A 19,079-nucleotide genomic window follows, 5' to 3' on the forward strand; every position below is an offset into this window, starting at 1 on the left:
ATCTTGTCCAGTTCAAGGTGCAGGTAGTTGGACCACTGTTGTAGGGCAAAACAAACAAACAAATAAAAAAAAGTAAGGTGGACACTGGTAGACAGTAATGAAGGAAGATCAGATAAAATCTCCCTGGTAATAAAACATATCGGATGATTACTACTCATCACCACAGCATTAGCTGGATGTTGGCAAAGCACTGTAAACATCTTGCCTAGTTAGTTAGTACAGATAATCAGACTGCTCTCATGGAACAAACACAAACATACAAACAGACAGAGTGAGGCAGATGCAAAAGACTGGTGAGGAAATCAAGGGATGGAGATCGGATGATATCTCCACGGCGACGAAATGGCAGATCAGATGATCACACTCATCCCGCTGATACTGGACTGATTGGAGTGCAGCCATCCGATATGATAATCCACCTGGTTTTAATACCTCAACATCAAGGGAGACTCTGTATACCGGTTTTCATCTTGATGGACTCGCTTCATCCATGTCACTGATATCCGAAGCAGAGGAAGCAGAAATATATTCAACATGAAAGCAAAACAAAAACACTTGCAGTTTCGGTCACCCATGCATTTTGCTGTGCCTTCATACACATCTTTCTTTCATTCTTTCTTGGTCTTTTTTTTTATAATTACAGCACATTTTACAGCCTATTTCATAAAATTGTTTAAAAAGAACTCTGTTACTACACTCTCTGTACACAATTTAATTCCCTTCCTTCTTTTATGTAACTTGCCTCACTGGAGGATATTGAATGATTAGCCTCCAGTCCAATAAGGCAAAAGAACCTGCTTAACTATGTCCATGCAATATGCAGTGTATTAAAATATATTATAAAATGGGTTCAAGAATGTAGCCAATAGGAAGCGCTGAAATGAGTCACGTGGGCGTTGTTTATTTTAGTACCATTGCACTGCAGTACCAGTGCGCACTCAATCAGTTGTTACAAGTGCGTCGCGCGCTACTATACGCGCTATCAATCCTGCCTCTAAACAACTTTAGTTCGGGCTGCCGGCCGGCCTTTCTTGTGTGCATAACATGTGTGGCGTACGTATACTCTCATACGTAAAGTACTTATATGTGCGGGATTTCCGAGTGCGACGTGTTTGGGACGAACATCTTCGGACATCTTGATCAACAAAGGTACGTGAAAAATGCTGTTAGTTTTCGACCCATTTTATAAAACAAATGATGCACAGGATTATTTCGTGGCGTTAGTGGAGACGCAGCTCACTCTCGGGTATTTACAATGTAGTGCAACATGCACTCGGCTTCGCCTCGTGCATGTTTCACAATTGTAAATACCCTCGAGTGCGCTACGCCTCCACTAACGCACTCTATCCTGTGCATCATTTGTATACTGTAGATGATAGCATGCATGACATACAGTATAGGCAACATATATACTGTACATATTTATTGAGCATTAGATATTGAGTGTGCCTGCACCGTGTTACAAAGTTTCGAAGTTGTGTAGTATTAAATGCGTAGGAAATACTACGCAGCAAATAATGAATCGCTCCCCTGAAACCCACCCTCGGTCAATCAGGTAAGTTTATGATATGTAGCTGCAGTTGGCCAAGCCATGTATACCACACACAAAGATCCACATAAGATATTTGTTCTGTGCAATAGATGTCTATCAATAATGCCTATCGTCTAGTCTATATTCAAGATGCATACATTTTTCTTGTAGTCATTTTGAATATTCTTCCAATCATTCCTACTCGGAAAAAGCTTTCATATTTTTAGAAAAGCTTTCATATTTTTAGAAAATGTTATAGTTACAACAATGCTCTTCCATGTCATAAAGTTAATCTTCAGAATGTTGACACACTTTAAAGGCATAATTTACCATTTGCAGATTAAACAAAAACCCAGCATTAGTACTTTAAAATGTTTCTAAAATGTTAGTTAGGGACAGAAACAACCACTGTAAAAATTTGAATCGGTAAAATCTAGGTCAAGTATTGTTTAATATACAAAATGTGCACAATAGTTATAATGAAAATGTTTCCAGACTAAACCGTCTACAGTTACGGTTTATTGAGAAAAATACAGATATCTCCTTATACTTTAGGCTTTTTTGCAAAAATTGTATATGATAGGATGTTTTGTGGTACAACAGACCTACACATATGTGACCCGCTACAACAAAATGGTCCTAAAGTCGCGCATGGTCGAAGCCGTGAAAATCGAGTTTGAAGTCAGAGCATCAAAATTGGTCAAAACTTATGATTTTCTGAATTTGACATATCACTGAAGTCTGACATGTCTTCTGTCATCTGTCAAAATTTTGAAGCAAAATGATGAAAGGAAAGACCAACAAATAGCGTTTTTCTGGGCCATGTTTTTTGGCGTTTCAACAAAGCAGAAACTGGTTCGAACATTTGGATTGAGCGCCACACATAGGCTCCGCCCCTAACAACGACCAGAGTGATCTCATTGGTCAGTTTGCTGCTTGCCCGCTTACCGAAGCGTGAAGCTCGCACACTGCCCAGTCGACTGGTGCGTGCTGGCGGGGTGCGCTATGCCCAGCCGCTTCTCCTGGCATCCTGGTCACCGATTGGTAGGTGAGGAGACCGCCGACGCTGTGTTTGAATGAGCATTTCGGGGGTTGCTAGGGCTTACCTTCTATTGTCCGGAGGTGAATACTGGACTTGCGTGTCCCTTGATCATGATTGCGTCGCAAGGAGAACTTTTAGGGCGCTTTTCTAGAAACAGGATTTCCCAGACGTCTCGACATGCTCTCTTTTAAACATCGATATCTCCGCAACTTTTAGGGCGCTTTTCTAGAAACAGGATTTCTCAGACGTCTCGACATGCTCTCTTTTAAACATCGATATCTCCGCAGCCGATTATTTTTATAAGATGTGTTATACATCAATTCAAAGCAGAAAGATTAGGGAATTGTGTCATGTAATTTTCAAATAATCGACCTCGCCCGACTTTCGGGTTATTTTGTTGTAGCGGGTCAGATATGCATTAAATGTCATATCTTGAAAATTTTTTAAATCACTGTTCCCAAAGGTAAACTGTACCTTTAAAGTGACAAACCTTGAAATCTTACTGATCAACAACTACGGTCTCTCCTTTCAGTCATCAACAGACAAAACACCTTCACAAGACACAAGGTTATTGATAACATGATCACTCAGTCTATAAACAAGGCTAAGCATTGCAGACAGACAGTATATACTGACCACTAAAACAACAACAACAACAAAGGAAATGTGGCTAGGCTAGATGACCTCTTGACCACCGCTTTAATTAATTGAGCCAATTCATGCCTCCATGGAGAGCTAATGGTCTAATTACTAATAGGAAGACATGAGCATACTTCAACCAAACTGGCTTTTTAAGAGAAAATCCAATACCGGAAGTATTCAGGCAAGAATGTGTCCTTTGGCATGGAATCAAAATTATGATAGGAACAGGAAAGAAAGCTGTGTGTACTTGATTTCCAATCCCTCTCCTACTAAAGAATGCTCAGTTCATACTGACAGTGACAAAGTGTGATCATTTTAAGTTTAAAACCTATTATGTCGTGTGGGGAGACTGTTACCCCATTTTATACTATTATAAAGCAAAAGGCAGGTTCTAAAGCCTCCTAGAGCAGCCCCAAGCAATCTTTCAGCTCAGTATAAACAGAGTACAGCAGAGGAGATCCAATTTGATCAGGTTCTGAAACCACCTATAATAGGAGGTGGTTTCAGAGCCTCCTTTAGCAGCCTCAAAGAGCTTTGGCTGCAGTATAAACACAATGGACTTTGAGAAATCGTTTTTTTTGGGGGGTTTTTGCCAACCCGGAATTTATTTAAATTATGGAAGGCTACTGCCAGCTAAAAATGTATACAGCATAAACAAACCAGTCATATATCCTGGCTGACCGCTGCACAAATGGCATACTTTCATGTTCAATAACATTTTTGGTCATATAAGAAATTTGAATGCCATCGCCATTCATCAGAGCTAGGGAAATTTGGCTACCATGGAAACTGAGCCAGTCACGGCCTGCTTTTGGTGGGTGGCCAGGGCAGTATAAACAGACAAGAGATCGCTTTTTTGAAATGGTTTGAGGAGGCTCCAAATTTTGGCTGCAATATACTGTAGGCTATAAACTGTTACTTTTGCGTACAGATATTTTTGCGAATTAGGAAGTCACAGACATTTTCGCGAAATGCTGTTTTCGCGAATTGATACAAACGCCATCTTACAATCTTACATGCATTGTTACCCTAGCACATGGTAACATTTTCGCATGTTTTTGAATTCACGATCCAACTGTGATTTGCGAAAATACTAAAATAACCGCTTATACAGTAAATGGGGTATGTGTTGGCCCCATTGAATTCATCTTCAGTCACTGCCCACCTGGGTACATTCCAAAATCACAACTAATGAGTGAGGCCTGCTAGAACAAAATTTTCCATTCAATAATAACGAATGTGTGCACCGAAACATACATGTATGTTTATCGCTAATGTTTGATTCCAGTCGAGATTTTGTGGTTGTGTATGTGCTGTGTATAAAGCTCTTCATAATTCATTACGAGGATTCTCAAGTATATATACCAGTTGGGCCAACCTTCACAATACACATTCTCTCCATGCTACCGGGTCTTAAAAAGTGGTTGATTTTGTTTTTGCTTTGTGTGTTTTAAACTGAATTAAACTGACAAGAAAGTGTGATGAAAGCCTCCTGAAACATCTCTATGGACATGTTTTGCTTCTTCTACACTACTACAGAACATCCTGGGAGATAGCACGTAGCAGTAGAACCAAAGACCACAGCTCCATTTCATTAAAAAAAAAAAAAGTAGAAGGAAGTTGTTTAAGTGAGGCATGTTTCAGTGATTCAGAGACATTGTTAAATGCCAACATTAAATTTCACACTTCTTTTGAAACATTTTGTTTGTGGAATTCTCTGCATGTGCTTGAAAAATCAAACTCAGAGCAGAATAGAGATCTCAGACACATTCTGTGATAAAATGACACTGTACTCTCCATTTTTTAGACAAAGACACTGAATGTGTTGCCTATGACTTCATACAAATAAGAATCACCTTGGCAAAAGGCCCACTTGCACTTTAATAATGCACTTTACGAGTAAATGTCATAACACTCATTTCCAGAGATATTGCTTCCTCAATGATGACACATTCACGTTTATCATTAAAAATAATCAGTCCTGCTGGAAGGTGAAATGTATCAACGGTGCATTACGAGAGTCATAAGTTCTCCTATTCAAAATGCGATCATTAAGAGCCTGCTTCTTCCGGAGAGGGGTATACCTTGTTTTTCTTTTTCTTTCATTCAAGTGCCTCTGGTTTACAAAGATTGTGATACTAAAAAGGGCAAGCAGTATTCTTGTTTGGTGTGTGACTGATGAGGCAACATTCTTTTGCATCTCCTGGAAACAGGATGCAAAGGGCATGGGGTACCAAAAGGAAGTCTGCCATTTTGTTGAATAATTTTTTTTTCAGCCCAATACCCTGAGTTACAAAAAAAAAAAAAATGGGTAAAAGTAATTTTAGTTCTTTATGGTAGAAATCCTAGTTGCAACAATGAGTTCAGCAGTGCAGCAGCATCACAACTTCAGCACTTATCATCGTCACACACACTACACCAGTGATCTCAGTGTCACAAACAGACAGCAGCACCAGCACTAAGCATTACCAGTCCATGGAAGACGTAAAAATCATGGGATGAGTTTGTGGATTAAAATGATCTCATCCTGAATTACTTTTCAAAATTGTAATACCATGCTTTCGAAAAATATTATCAAACAATAATATTATCATTATTGTAATTACGATAAAAAATCTATAAAAAACTAGAAATGTCGCTACAGCGACTGGTTATACCCCTGCCAAACAACATTTCATAAGCTTTGGTCAAAAAACTGAGGAAGTAGTTAAATCCGCAAGATCTTTCCTTGATCTTCTGCCATTAATATGCCGTTACCATGGCAACGTACTTTCGGGTACTGTCGAAAAATGCGTCTTGCACATCTACAACCAAAGGCACACATCTGTACCAAGTTTCATGGAAATTGGGCAAAAACTGAGGAAGTAGTTTGCAACACAAAATTTTCCATCATTTTGGCTCATAATATGTGAGCTGATACCATGGCAACATACTTTTTGTCACTGTCAAGAAATGTGTCATGCTGACCTATATCCTAAGACAAACATTCAATATGAATTCCATGAGAATTGGAAGAACACTGATGAAGCAGTTTTGCCATGAAGCATTTTGCCCTATATTTTACCAATAACATGCTGTTACCATGGCAACGCACTTTTTGCCACTGCAGAAATATGTGTCTTGCACATTAACATATTCAGATGAACATCTGTACCTAATTTCATAAAAATAGATCAAAAACTGTGGGAGGAGTTCGCGACGCAAGATTTGTACCCATTTTTGCCCATAATATGCCGTTACCATGGCAACGTACTTTTGGGTACTGTCAAAAAATACGTCTTGCACATCTACAACCCAAGGCACACATCTGTGCCAAGTTTTATGGGAATCGGTTGAAAACTGAGGAAGTAGTTCGCGACGCAAGATTTGCAACGGACCGACCGCCCGACCGTTCGCTGATTCCTATATACCCCCTTCAAACTTCGTTTGGCGGGGGTATAAAAACACTGACTGAATTGGCATGGGATCATTATTACCGACCGTTAATATCTAGCCACAAAGATGGCAGTATGCAATTGTACATCTCATGAACACGAGATGGCACTATAGAATACTGTATCCCCCTCCCTCCTCCAGAGACTCCAACCCAAAGCACCTTCTGATCTGGAGATTCTCCCGCCTGAAACCCCTAGCAAACGGGAGATTCCAAGTTGATGTGTGCGAAGTTCCTAGGGTTCTAGATGCTCTCTGGTGCTATCTAAGGCTTATGTTTTTTTCAACATACAATAGCAATAAGTAAGAAATCCTTTCCAACGGGAGACACAGAGCCAGGGCGGGAGAAATTAAATCTCAAGCGGGAGATTAGGAGATTTTGCAAAAATGGGTATTCGGCGGGAGATCTCCCGTCGAAAACAGGAGAGTTGGAGTCTCTGCTCCTCCCTCCTCCCAAGGGACAGTATGGTGCATCATTTTATTATGTAGGATTGTGTAATTCCTGATGCACTATCTCCCAAGAAGTCTCCATTTTGCCGGTGTTAGTTACATGTTTGGACTAAATATTACGTCCATCGGCCAATAGGAAAAGGCCGTCACTGAGTCACGACCAGCCACATCGACATGGAAGGGGGTGGAAATGATGTGGAATCAAATCAGTGCTCTGTGCAGTAGACCAACAATTTTTCAATTTTCTCTCTCAAACTCAGAATATTTCATAACTTGTTTTCAAACTATTACTCATCCCCCCTCCTTTTCATCAGAATATTTTCCTTGTGCAATGAGAAAGAGAGAGAGAGGAAGAGAGGAAATGATAGACAGAGCAGAGGGATAGAGATGGGGGGGGGGGGGGAGGGGGAGAACGAGAGGGGGAGGGAGAAAAGGGAAATAGAATAATTCTTCTTTCCACCAACACAGACACTTCCCTGAACAACATACTTGCGTTTCTAGACATAGAATTGACATTCGTGACACAAGCATACAATCAGGGAAAGGCACTCACTTGAAACAGAAAAACAAAACAAAAAAAGCTTCATACATACAAAAGTCAAAGAGCAAAAAAGTTGGGCATATGTATACAGATATATATTTGTCTTTTTTTTCTATAAATGCACTTTGTTTTTTGTTTTGTTTTTGTTTTTGCTCAGCTTTGTTTCACTTAATTCTATGTTGCATATATATTTTATATATTTTGTACATGTTTTGTAATATGTCATTTATATATATTCAAATATGGAAAAAGAGAGGGAGAAAGATATACTCAATTGAAGAAATAAAGTGACATCTAGAATAAGAAGGGAAGATACAAAAAGAGACATACAGATAAGAGAGAGAGAGGGTGAGAGAGCATGAGAAAAACAGAAAAAGAAAGAGAGATCAGGGGAGAAATATAAAAAAAAGCAAAGAGACAGGGGCATACAAAAACAAACATACTTGAGTATTTCAGACAGTGACAGGATATGAGAGTGTCATATGTCACCTTTGACATTTGACATGAGTGTTCGTGCTGTCAATTGCAATTTCGGCTTGTGGAATGAATACAGAATACTTGTCCAATCAAATCAAAGATGATGCACCCAGGAGAGACAGATGGAGGGAGAAAAATAAATGAGAAAACAGAAAGAGAGTTATTATGACTGAAAAAATGAAAGAAAAAAAAGATACATATTGAAACCCCTTTTCGGACAAGAGAGTTTTTGTATACAGGTATGAGTATGCAATGTTTTATGTGTCTGAATGCCCATACAATTGATACATCGTATAAAAGTATGTTGCATATTGATGATGATTTGAGCATTGTTTCATCAAACAATGTATATCCATACGACGTATATATTGTGTCTGAATGCTCTTATATCAGTACGTCTTATATGTAGGCGGGGCTTATTTGCAGCCTGTGCAAGGGTGTTAGCACGAACTACCAATTAATGCAATGCAATGTAATAATTTTCATACTTTTATAAGCTTTCGAATGAAAATTTGCTTTAATTTCTGTCTTTTACGTCCAGCAAAATATATAAAGTAAGTGCTTAAAAGGGCACTGTACTAAAGCAGTAACTTCCTCAAACAACAAATGCCCTGGCAGCTGACAGAAAAAAAAAAAAATATATATGTATATATATATATATATATCTAACAGGTGTATATGAAAAATGATCAGTTGTTGTTGAGGTAGTTGCTAGGTTACCATCCATAATAATGAGTCTCCTTCAGTGTTGTTGTGGTTGTTGTTGTTGTGGTATGTAATTTTTTATTTTTCAAAAAGGGGAAAAAGTATTTTGTGAAGCTGTTGGGATATCCTGACGCTGCTCTCACTCCCCAACTGAGCAACGATATATTATGTTTGGGGTTCAGCTTGCATTAATAGGGTGCTTTAGATTTAAGACGCGTGGACGGTCAGAGGGAAAAAACATGTTCTGAGCATGCGCAGTAGCGCGCGTCAAGTCGATCTATTTTTAGCTTGCGTCGCCTGAGTTTTTCATTACACGTACTGGGCTATTTTTACGTCCGCACAGTTTGCAACGTAGAGAGCTACTTCATGCACTGATCATATGGGGGCGCGATTTTATTTTTTATACGTTGCGTCCCAGCGTAATCTAAAGCTACTTTTCAACGCGACGCACGGGAGGGGAGAACGTCCAGCACACTCGTCGTCTCAAACGTCCGCCCGTCAAAATCTAAAGCTCCCTAATATCAAGTTATGACAGGGGGGAAAAAAGATAAAAGGTCAGCTTGGCAAGCCGTGACCATTTACAGACAAGCATAGATATAACAAAAATTGACATTTTTGTGAGATCTTTACATCACAATGACACTTTCCTGCAGGATAGCATTTTTTTTAAAAACTGAAAATCAGTGAAATTATTCACACAGACAGCATTTCTTGCTGACAATACTGCAGGGAAAAAAAAATATCCTCCTAAATAGTTCCTGTAGTTTTTCACACAAGCGAGATACGAGCTCAAGAAGAAAGTTTGACACAATGCCTGCCCACGGGGAATAGATGTCTCTTACCACTTCTCCTTGTTCCCCATACAAGCGCAGGAAATTGACATAAAGCCGGCTGAAGAATGTGCATGTGTATGTGTGTAATTTCACGTGTGTAGGGATGTTACGGGAAGCACGCTACCGTGAGTTTCCCTCGCACGCTCACCACGCCCAGGATGCTTCCCGTCGCAGTCAATCACGACGTTCGTCTGCAGACGAGGCACCCGGGCAGTGACACAACGATACCTCCAACCATTCCCCCTGACTGAGTTGAACTCCTTACCAACTCTTGACGGGATGATGACCACACGTGCCTGTCTTTCAGTTGCCATGCCGATGAGTGTCTGTGTCTGTGTGTGTGTGTGTGTGTGTGTGAGTACGTGAGGGAGGGGAAGATGTGTCATGGGTTCCTTTCCTAACTTCCCATCTTCCTTCAGAGTCTGTCAGAACACAGTGGTCTCAACGACCCAGGAAAATGCACTGTGATGGACTAAAGCTTCTTGCAAGTTTTGTATCGTGTCACAAAGTCGTGGCACTTCTGCGCACGGATCAAACCTGAAGAACAATCACCTGGACACAGCTCACAGTTTGCTGAGGAACTACATGTCAGGTCACATGAAAACCATATATGTGACCTGCTACAACAAAAGGATCCTATAGTCGCTGACGGCTGAGCTGAGAAAATTGAGTTTGAAGTCAGATCATCAAATTCGGTCAAAACGATCAAATTTCTGTTTTTGGCATAATTTTGTACTCTAATGTAAGGTCTATCATCTGCCGAAATTTCGAAGCTAAACAATCAAAGGAAAGGCAAAAAATTAGTGTTTTTCTGGGCCATGATTTTCTGACTTTCAACAGAACAGAAAAGTGTCCGAAGATTTGGATTTAGTGCCGCAGATAGACTCCGCCCCTAGCAATGAGGGAGTGCTGTTATTGCTAAGTGCGTGGCACCCTGGTTACTGATTGGTCGTGCGTAGTCCGCTGGCACTAAACTTGAATGAACATTGTGGAGGTTGCTATGAGCAGACCTTCTATTGTCAAGAGGTCAAAACTGTCTTACCTCCCGTTGATCATGATTGTGTCGGAAAGAAAACTTTGATGGCGGTTTTCTCGAAACGCTGACTTCCTAGACCACTCGACATGGTCTCATTAAATCACCAATATCTCCGCAACCAAGTACTTTTATGAGTCATGTTATATACGAAATCAAAGCGGAAGAGTCAGGGAATAGTGTCATGTCATTTTCAGAAAATCGTCCTCCCCCGACTTTCGGATCCTTTTGTTGTAGCTGGTCACATATAGCGAAAGGATCGGTGGTATTTCATGACACAATTAACATTCAAATCTTGAATGTGTATTTTGTGCCAAGTTTGAAATACCACCGTAAATACCACAGTATTTTGCAATGATTTTTTAGGCTTAGTTGCATTCACACTACGAATTACTGCACTAAATGCCGTGGTATGTAAACATGAATACGAATACACCTGCAGTAGCACATCTTGTTACACATCATGCAAAAGATGGTGTTTGTAATGTGATCCCAATTATCCGCCTGACCCTATGCAAACACGTATCACCGATTATCACCCTCTCAATATAAGGCAACAATACAGTCTACGACAAAGCTCGTCAAGGCCGATTAAGAACAGCTCACTTCAGGATGTGATCAGGATGCACTGCCTGGCTGCTGACTACAGACAAACGAGATGCATTAAGACGTCTACAGGGGAAAGATATCTTGCAATTAGAAGTACTCTGGTGTAAGCGTTACCTGGCAAAGTGGTGACGTTACAATTGCATTGTTTCTTTACGATAAGGAAACAAAACAGATAAAAAACAAGTGTGAGGTCTTGGGCTGTTCGGGTGAACTCTTCTCTCCTCCAGCATTGCTCGAGTCCAATTCAGGCCCATCAGTCGGGGCAGGGAGGAGTCGTTATATTCTCATCGAGCGACCAATTACAAAGCCCCATCACAAGTGATGATGGGGCAAAGAAGTCCAAAGACACAGAGCGACCTTTTTGATTCGAGTTTGATTAACCTGTACTCATGGTGCCCAGCCATCAAATGCATTTGCACACACAAGTCATTTCCTTTCATGCCCCTTTTATAAAGCGCCTTTCTTGACAGACAAATAAACAACAAAGAGACAAAACAACAGCAGACAGGAAATATCACTTTGAAACTGAAAAAAAAAAAAACATGGGTATCTACAGTGCACAAAGACAATATACAGAAAGGCCATTCTGGACCATACACCCACTGCTCTTCAAATGTTTGCTGCATATCAGGGCAATTACCACCCCCAACCCCAAATACTGGTTAGTGATATGGTTAGAGTAAAGATTAGGGTTAGGGTCAGGGGAAGGGTCTTGAGTAATTGTCCAGGGGATAATTGCCCTAGAACTGTTTGCTGAAAACATGGCATATTTGGTCCCGATAAGGAATTGGTTAACAATTTCCCAGTGCAGAGAAAATTACTCAAGAATGCCGGTTTTTCTGACAGCAAAGTACACAGCCCTTCTGAGCTCATGATCATCAAATCTGTTCTTATGTCAGACTCAATCAGCCTACAGGTCTTTTTCTTTTAAGTGATGTAAAGATTTCGTGAATGCATTTTACACACAGGACAATCCTTAGGATACTGTACTGGTACCAAAAAGGAATGGGTTAACAGATTTCCAAGTGTAGAGAAAATGACTCCAGAACACCAGTTTTTCGGACAGCGAAGTACACAGTCTTTCCAAGTTATGATCATCAAATTTTTTTGTTATGTCAGACTCAATCAGGCTACAGGTCTTCTTTTTGAAAGTGATGTAAAGATTTCGTGATCGCATTTTACACACAGGACAATCCTTAGGATACTGTACTGGTACTGAAAAGGAACGGGTTAACAGATTTCCCAGTGTAGAGAAAATGACTCAAGAACATCAGTTTTACTGACAGCAAGGTACACAGCCCTTCCAAGCTCATGATCATCAAATCTGTTCTTACATCAGACTCAATCAACCTACAAGTCTTTCCTTTTGAAAGTGATGTAAACATTTCATAAACGCATTTTACAAACAGGACAATCCCTGGGATACTGTATCTACGATGCTCTGAAGAATGTGCAATTGAGATGAAAGAGGGCATTGGTTAGAATGTCAGGAGAATAAAGTCATAGGAGGATATCTAAACTAGGCTCCTGAGACTATTCACAGGTGTTGCCTTCTCCATGCTTTTTAAACTTCATGGGAATTTTTTCTTTTTTTGTCAACATTTTTTCAGAGAGGACTGATGGATGAAACTCAAGAATTTCTGCCATGAGCAAATATTACTTTTGAGTTCTTGAACGGATAAAAAGAAACATAATTTTACTTTGAAAATAAGCCATCCATCGAACCACACACTGGAATATTGACAAAGAGCCCAGAACATTTAGTCAAGAGAGCAAGAACTCATTGCAAGTCTTCATATTTGAACAAGAACATAATGTTACAGCAAGAAGCACGGAGCCAACACCTTGCTCTATTTGCCGAGAAAATGTCGCAGCTCAACTGAGAGCAGTGCTGCTGCTCTTAATGACTAAATATCCAGTTTTCTCTGGGTCGAAAACTAATCTGGTCGTATTGACTCAAATGTCTTTCCAGGACCCCCCGAGGAATGAATTGTGCAAACAACCACGCCATCTTGTTAAATCTTTATGATACCTTTGCATCTTGATATCGTTGCCATTTTGGTTGAGAAAAAAATAGGAGAAGAAGACGTACAAGAAAAAAAAGGAAAAGCCACAGTCCCTGCATCCAGTATTACTTTTCCAGGTGCTACTGACGTGACTGGTGTAATCACGACCTGATCCCGGCTGAAAATACCCGCTGATGCTGTATTTTGCATCATCTCGCGCCTGCCGCGGGTAATTACGGCGGGAAAAACTCATCTCGGCAAATTGGCGAGCCCGCGCCCCGGACTGCAGAAGAGATTATGCGAACCGTGCCGCCGATGAGGAGTGTGAAGTTTAGGGGATCTTGCATGCATGTTGCATGAGGTAGAGACGAAGGGAGCACGGGGGGGAATACGACGGGGAGAGCAAGACTGGAATGAACGGAACTTACCCAACCAAGGAAACATTCTGTTGTTAACTTCCCACACTGTATATCTCTTACCCATCCCCACCACTCTCTCTCTCTCCTCCTCTCTGAGTACTCCCTCTAACAAACAGCAATCAGATCTACCACTGCATTTCATTTATGTACAATTTATGCTACCGGTCAAATTTGATTAAACTCCAGCTTACTTCATAGGAGTTTGGAAGTAGTGTCTGAGGGGGTAGGAGATGCAGTTGCTAAGTTATTGCTTTTATTAAGAAAATTGCTCTAAACACAGTATTTGCATAAACCAATGGAGTTGCAAAGCTTGTGAGGTAGTGAACTAATTGCCTGTATAATTTGCATGTGAGGGTGCAACTAGTCATCACTTATAACACACACACACAAACACACACACGCATACAGACACATACACATGCATTTTGGCAACAAATAATGCTGTTTGATAGTTCAAATTGGCAAGGGGCCATGGCGCGTTTTCCTTCGTTCTCTGCTATTTCTGCCCAATGGTGGCAAAAGGAAATGTCATTTCCTAAAAGATGTCTGTGCTCAGCTCTATCTCAATCTTACGAGGTAACCTGCCACGACCTCCTGTGGAGAAAAAAAAAACGTGTAACCAATGTTGTCTGATCGACCGTCCATTTGCCGCAATGAGACACGGCGCTGCAGCCTGTCACAACACCCCTAGAGACACGGAGACCTCATTACAACACCTCGCATTTTCTTGGTCTGCGCTCATCTCCATCCAGGTTATCCCCCCCCCCCCACCCTCCAATATCCCTCTGTCGTATCCCCCAGTCAGAACAGGGATTTTATTTACTAGTCCACTGGTGCAGAACATCGGGGACCACAAACAAATTAAAGGAGGGGGGGGGGGACGTTATGAGGAGAGTTAATATCTAGTCCCTTTCACACGCACCCAAAATTAATGATTTTCAAAAATTGATTTTTGCAACATGATACACACATCAGTTCGTCTTGATTTGTTTTTCTGAAACCCTCGCAATAATTTGCCTCATACAGTGAGTGTGAGGGGACATGCAAAAAAAAAGTTTGGTATTTTTAATTCCACGATGCAACCCCCTAACACAAAGTCCCACACTAGGGTGCCCAGGATTATGCTGCGGTTATTGTTCAGCCACTTGCAGTTTAGAGATTTAAAAAGCTTTGCCTGCAACCGAATGATTTGTTTCTTTATTTTTATTTTTATTTTTTTTTATTTTTTTATTTTTTTTTGGGGGGGGGGGGTCATATATGAGTATTGGTAAATAGCATAGATTTTTGAAATGCGATCCCTAAACCGGTAACTTATGTGTGTGAATGGACCTAATGTTTTTCATCATGGCTTGCATGCCAAAATATAATTTTTCCCTTAACCACCTTTTTCTTCTCTATCTGGCTTATCACTTGACTTTACAATCTCTGTATCAACTGATCTGACAGAACCTGATCTGACAGAACCTGCAATAAAACAATCTTATCATAAACATATCTAAGCCAAAAGCATATTTGTATATCTTTATTCCTTTGGTACTCCAACATTACCCTGTCACTGGTCATTTATCCAATTGTGTTTGTGCTTAGTAAGTTTATTCGATTGTATTGAATTTGTTCCTTTACTACATCTCAATGTCAGAAAGATGAAAATAAATGAAATGAAATGAAATGAAATGAAATGTCCCTGTTCTGAATCCTGTTAAGAATATACATCCTTGGACAAACTGGCTTACTCATAATGTCATTCTTGGCCCATGGGTACAAATGGGTACCTAGCAATGTTAGGGAAAAGATATTAGCAGAGAATGTACCCTTAGTTGGTCACATAAATTTATTAACAGTTACTACCATATCAACATCATCATCATCACCATCTCCATTATCATCACCACCACTACCACCACCTTCATCATCATCACTACCACCACCTTCATCATCATCACCATCATTGTCGTCATCCACATGCTCATCATTTTATTGATAACATCATCATCATCATCGTTATTGTCATCACCATCATCATCATTATTCTCATCCACAACCTTATCAGCATTTTCATCAAGATCAGCAACACCATCAACATCAACATCATCATCATCATCAGCCTCCTTCTTCATTATCTGTATTACCTCTGGACAGCATATGGTCTGATCCATCCCTTACCTTTTCAACATGGATGTGGAAAAAATGGTCATGGTTGCAGACGGTTGGTCTAACAATATCATTACTTGTTACTACCATCACCATCATCATCATCATCACTGCCTCCATTATCACCATCACCACCACCACCACATTCTTCACCATCATCATCATCGCCATAATCCTTCTCCTCCTTCATCATCCATACTATCTCTGGACTACATTCAACCTGATTCATCCCTCACCCTGTAAAAAAAAATGGTCCCGGTGGTAGAGGGTTGGTCACACAATATCATTACTTGTTACTACCATTGCCATCATCATCATCGTCGTCATCACCATCATCATTAACATCATCATTTATAATCCTCCTCCTCCTCCTCCTCCTCCTCCTTCATCATCCATATTGTCTCTGGACTGCATTTAACCTCAACCATCCCTCACCTTGTCAACATGGATGTAGAAAAAGTGTTCCCGGTGGTAGAGGAGCCGTATGAGGCGTCGCACCTGCCTCAGCGCCCGGCCGTGCACCACGAGGACGTAGGCCACCCGCGCCCTCGGCTGCTCCAGCGAGATAAAGTTACCATCATTCTCGAGCTCATTGATGTACTTCCCTGAGAAACAAAAAAGAAGAGGAGGGGTGGAAATACATAAGAAGAGGAAGAAGGTACAACGTTAGCTATTTAAATAATTCATCTTTAATTAGCAGAGTAACATGGTATTGCTTTAGATTTGCAGTCTTGAGTATCAAAATCCCTCAACTCTTGCTCCTTGTCCACCTAGATGTAAATGGTGTCTGATGGTGATTTACGATGGATGCTTCCACATTCTCCATCTGTCAATTTCTTGAAACACAAGACAAACTCTCCACAAAATCTCAAGGAAAATACCAAGCTCATGTGTCTGAACCAGCAACTACCACATAAAAGCAGTGTAAATCTCACAGCGAGGGAGGGAAAATTTTACACCTTTAAGAGTCAGTAACAGCATCTTACACTTTTACATGCTTTTTCTGTTCAGAACTGACATCTGGCCTTCAGAGTTTAAGTTGTTAATTTAAGAGAGTGATTCAGAAAGAAAATGTCTCTCATGAAAATTACACGGCTCGTCACGCAACACACAAACAGTCGTAGGGTGAGTTGTATATGGCTAGTGGCCAGAGTTGCCACTTAAGGATACCATAGGGCTGTTCCGTACAAGACGCCCATCTCCTTCCCTTTGACGCTTTGCTTAGCAACAGGAGGCCCACCCTTCTAGTTGTGGGGCATCATAACCCAATACTCAGGCATTTCAATGACCGGAATTGCAAACATTTACCCAAGAACAGTTAAATTTGTAGAAGGGCACTATACTTGAACAGGGTGCCATAAAAATAAGGCCAGCTTTACAATACACTCACTTTGATAGCAGTGGTGTGCTTCATTTCTAGAATTCATCAGAAACACTTAGAACCTATTCCATTTTCTGCAATTCGATCTTTTCCCATCAATTACAGGTATGAGACCTGAAAGTATAATAACTTTACTTGAAGACTACTTTAACAAAGTTGATAAATGCAACATCTCTCGAGAAATGCGATTGGAAAGGCATTAGGAAATGTGTTTTGATAGTGGGTAATGAAACACGTTTCAAACATGGAAAGGTTAATAAACATAGGCAGAGTTTACTCTTCCATAACTTCAAGCCTCTCGTCAAGTTACAGATCACATTTATACCCCCCAAGTTTGGCTCTGGGGAACAAAAATAACCATCAGGCATGGTTTGTTTGTTTGCTTCCTCATTTGTTTGCTTCCTCATTTGTTTGCTTCCTCATCTCTCCACTGCTAAAAATAATAAGGACAACACACAGGGTCACTACTTAGATTTCACATATCTGTTATGTATTCCATGATGGATAAAAAGTTCTGTGTAAGTGCGTGCTCATTTTAAAGCATACCATAATGAAATATAGCCTGAATGCTGGGAAACATCCATATCTGTAAAGTTCAGATGAAAAGAAAAAAAAAAACACATCAGAATGACAACACTGCTTAGCTTTGTTAATTGATGCCTTCAAAAAATAATACCTACAGGAGCAACTGTAAAAATGCTGCAATAAAACAATGGAATGGCATTCCATAAGCATGATATGCTTATCATTTATTTTTCTCATAGTAGCCCTTCTGATCCCTGTCATCTCTTATTTAAAAACTACGTATTGTTTTCACTTACTTAATATTAAAGTCCCTGATGACAACTACGGGGTACGTTTTCCTTACTCTTGTTCATTTGGAATGCACAAAGCAAATCAAATCAAATCTGCAGAAGAACTTCCCTTTACTCTCGGCTCAGAATTCAGGCAGCACCTACTCAACAATGTTATACAGGAAAGCTCACTTCAGCACACAAGTCAAGTAACACAAGGATCTTGCCGGACCAACCAACCAACCAACCCACCGGGTGCGCTTCCATCAGACTTCCATCAGACGTTGCTTGAACTTTCTCTTGACCTCACGTCTTGGAAGCAACGACATGCCGACATGTCGTACTGACTGGCTGAGAGATCCCTGTAAACATGCCGACACATTACCCCCGCAAAAGTCCTGATAAAAGTTTGAGCTTGAAGTTTGAGCTTGTAGTTACTCATTTGTCTTATCATGTTGGCTTTATACTATCATACAGATGACAATGCAAAAAGTGTAAATTTACTTTTAGTTCCTTCCTGCTTTGTGAGTCGTCAGCAATTCAATTGACAGACCGTTTAAGGTTCCTTAATCGTATTTATTTATTTGCTGGTCCCGTCAGATTGAAAAGTCATGCCATGTGCAATTCAATAGACAGACCATTTTAATTAATTTATTTGTTCGTTCTGCCAAAATTGAAAGGTCATGCCATGGTGTAAGTAAAATGTACAGTATAAAATCAAACAGAGAAGAGAGGAAATTTCATAAGCAATCAGACATTTTAGAAATTCAGTTATGGAATTCAAGACTTCTCATGTTTTCACATAACAGTGACAGTGATGACTAAAGCACATTATAGGCCTATGCAAATTAGAAAAGGTGATGGCACCAGCACCTCACACTCAAGTTTCCCACTGCCCTGCCAAATCCTCACTAAATTCCCCGTTTCAGAATGCAATTAATTTGAAATAATCATAATAATCCCAAAAAGATCACTGTGGTGATATGTGACAATATTGCCCATCTTATCTCACAGACTTGATTTCTTTCCGCTC

At 40.3% G+C, this 19,079-nt stretch overlaps 1 protein-coding gene across 1 annotated transcript in view; it reads right to left on the reverse strand.

Annotated features, from left to right (window-relative positions):
• Nucleotides 1–19,079, reverse strand: part of LOC140232328 (xylosyltransferase 2-like) — a 58,792-nt gene that overhangs the window by 21,776 nt on the left and 17,937 nt on the right. Inside the window, exon 2 of the mRNA XM_072312458.1 lies at nucleotides 16,307–16,476. Coding sequence (XP_072168559.1) covers nucleotides 16,307–16,476 — 170 coding nt within the window. The remainder of the gene's footprint in view (nucleotides 1–16,306; nucleotides 16,477–19,079) is intronic.

The sequence above is a fragment of the Diadema setosum genome, chromosome 8 (assembly GCF_964275005.1).
Source record: "Diadema setosum chromosome 8, eeDiaSeto1, whole genome shotgun sequence".
NCBI lineage: Eukaryota > Metazoa > Echinodermata > Echinoidea > Diadematoida > Diadematidae > Diadema > Diadema setosum.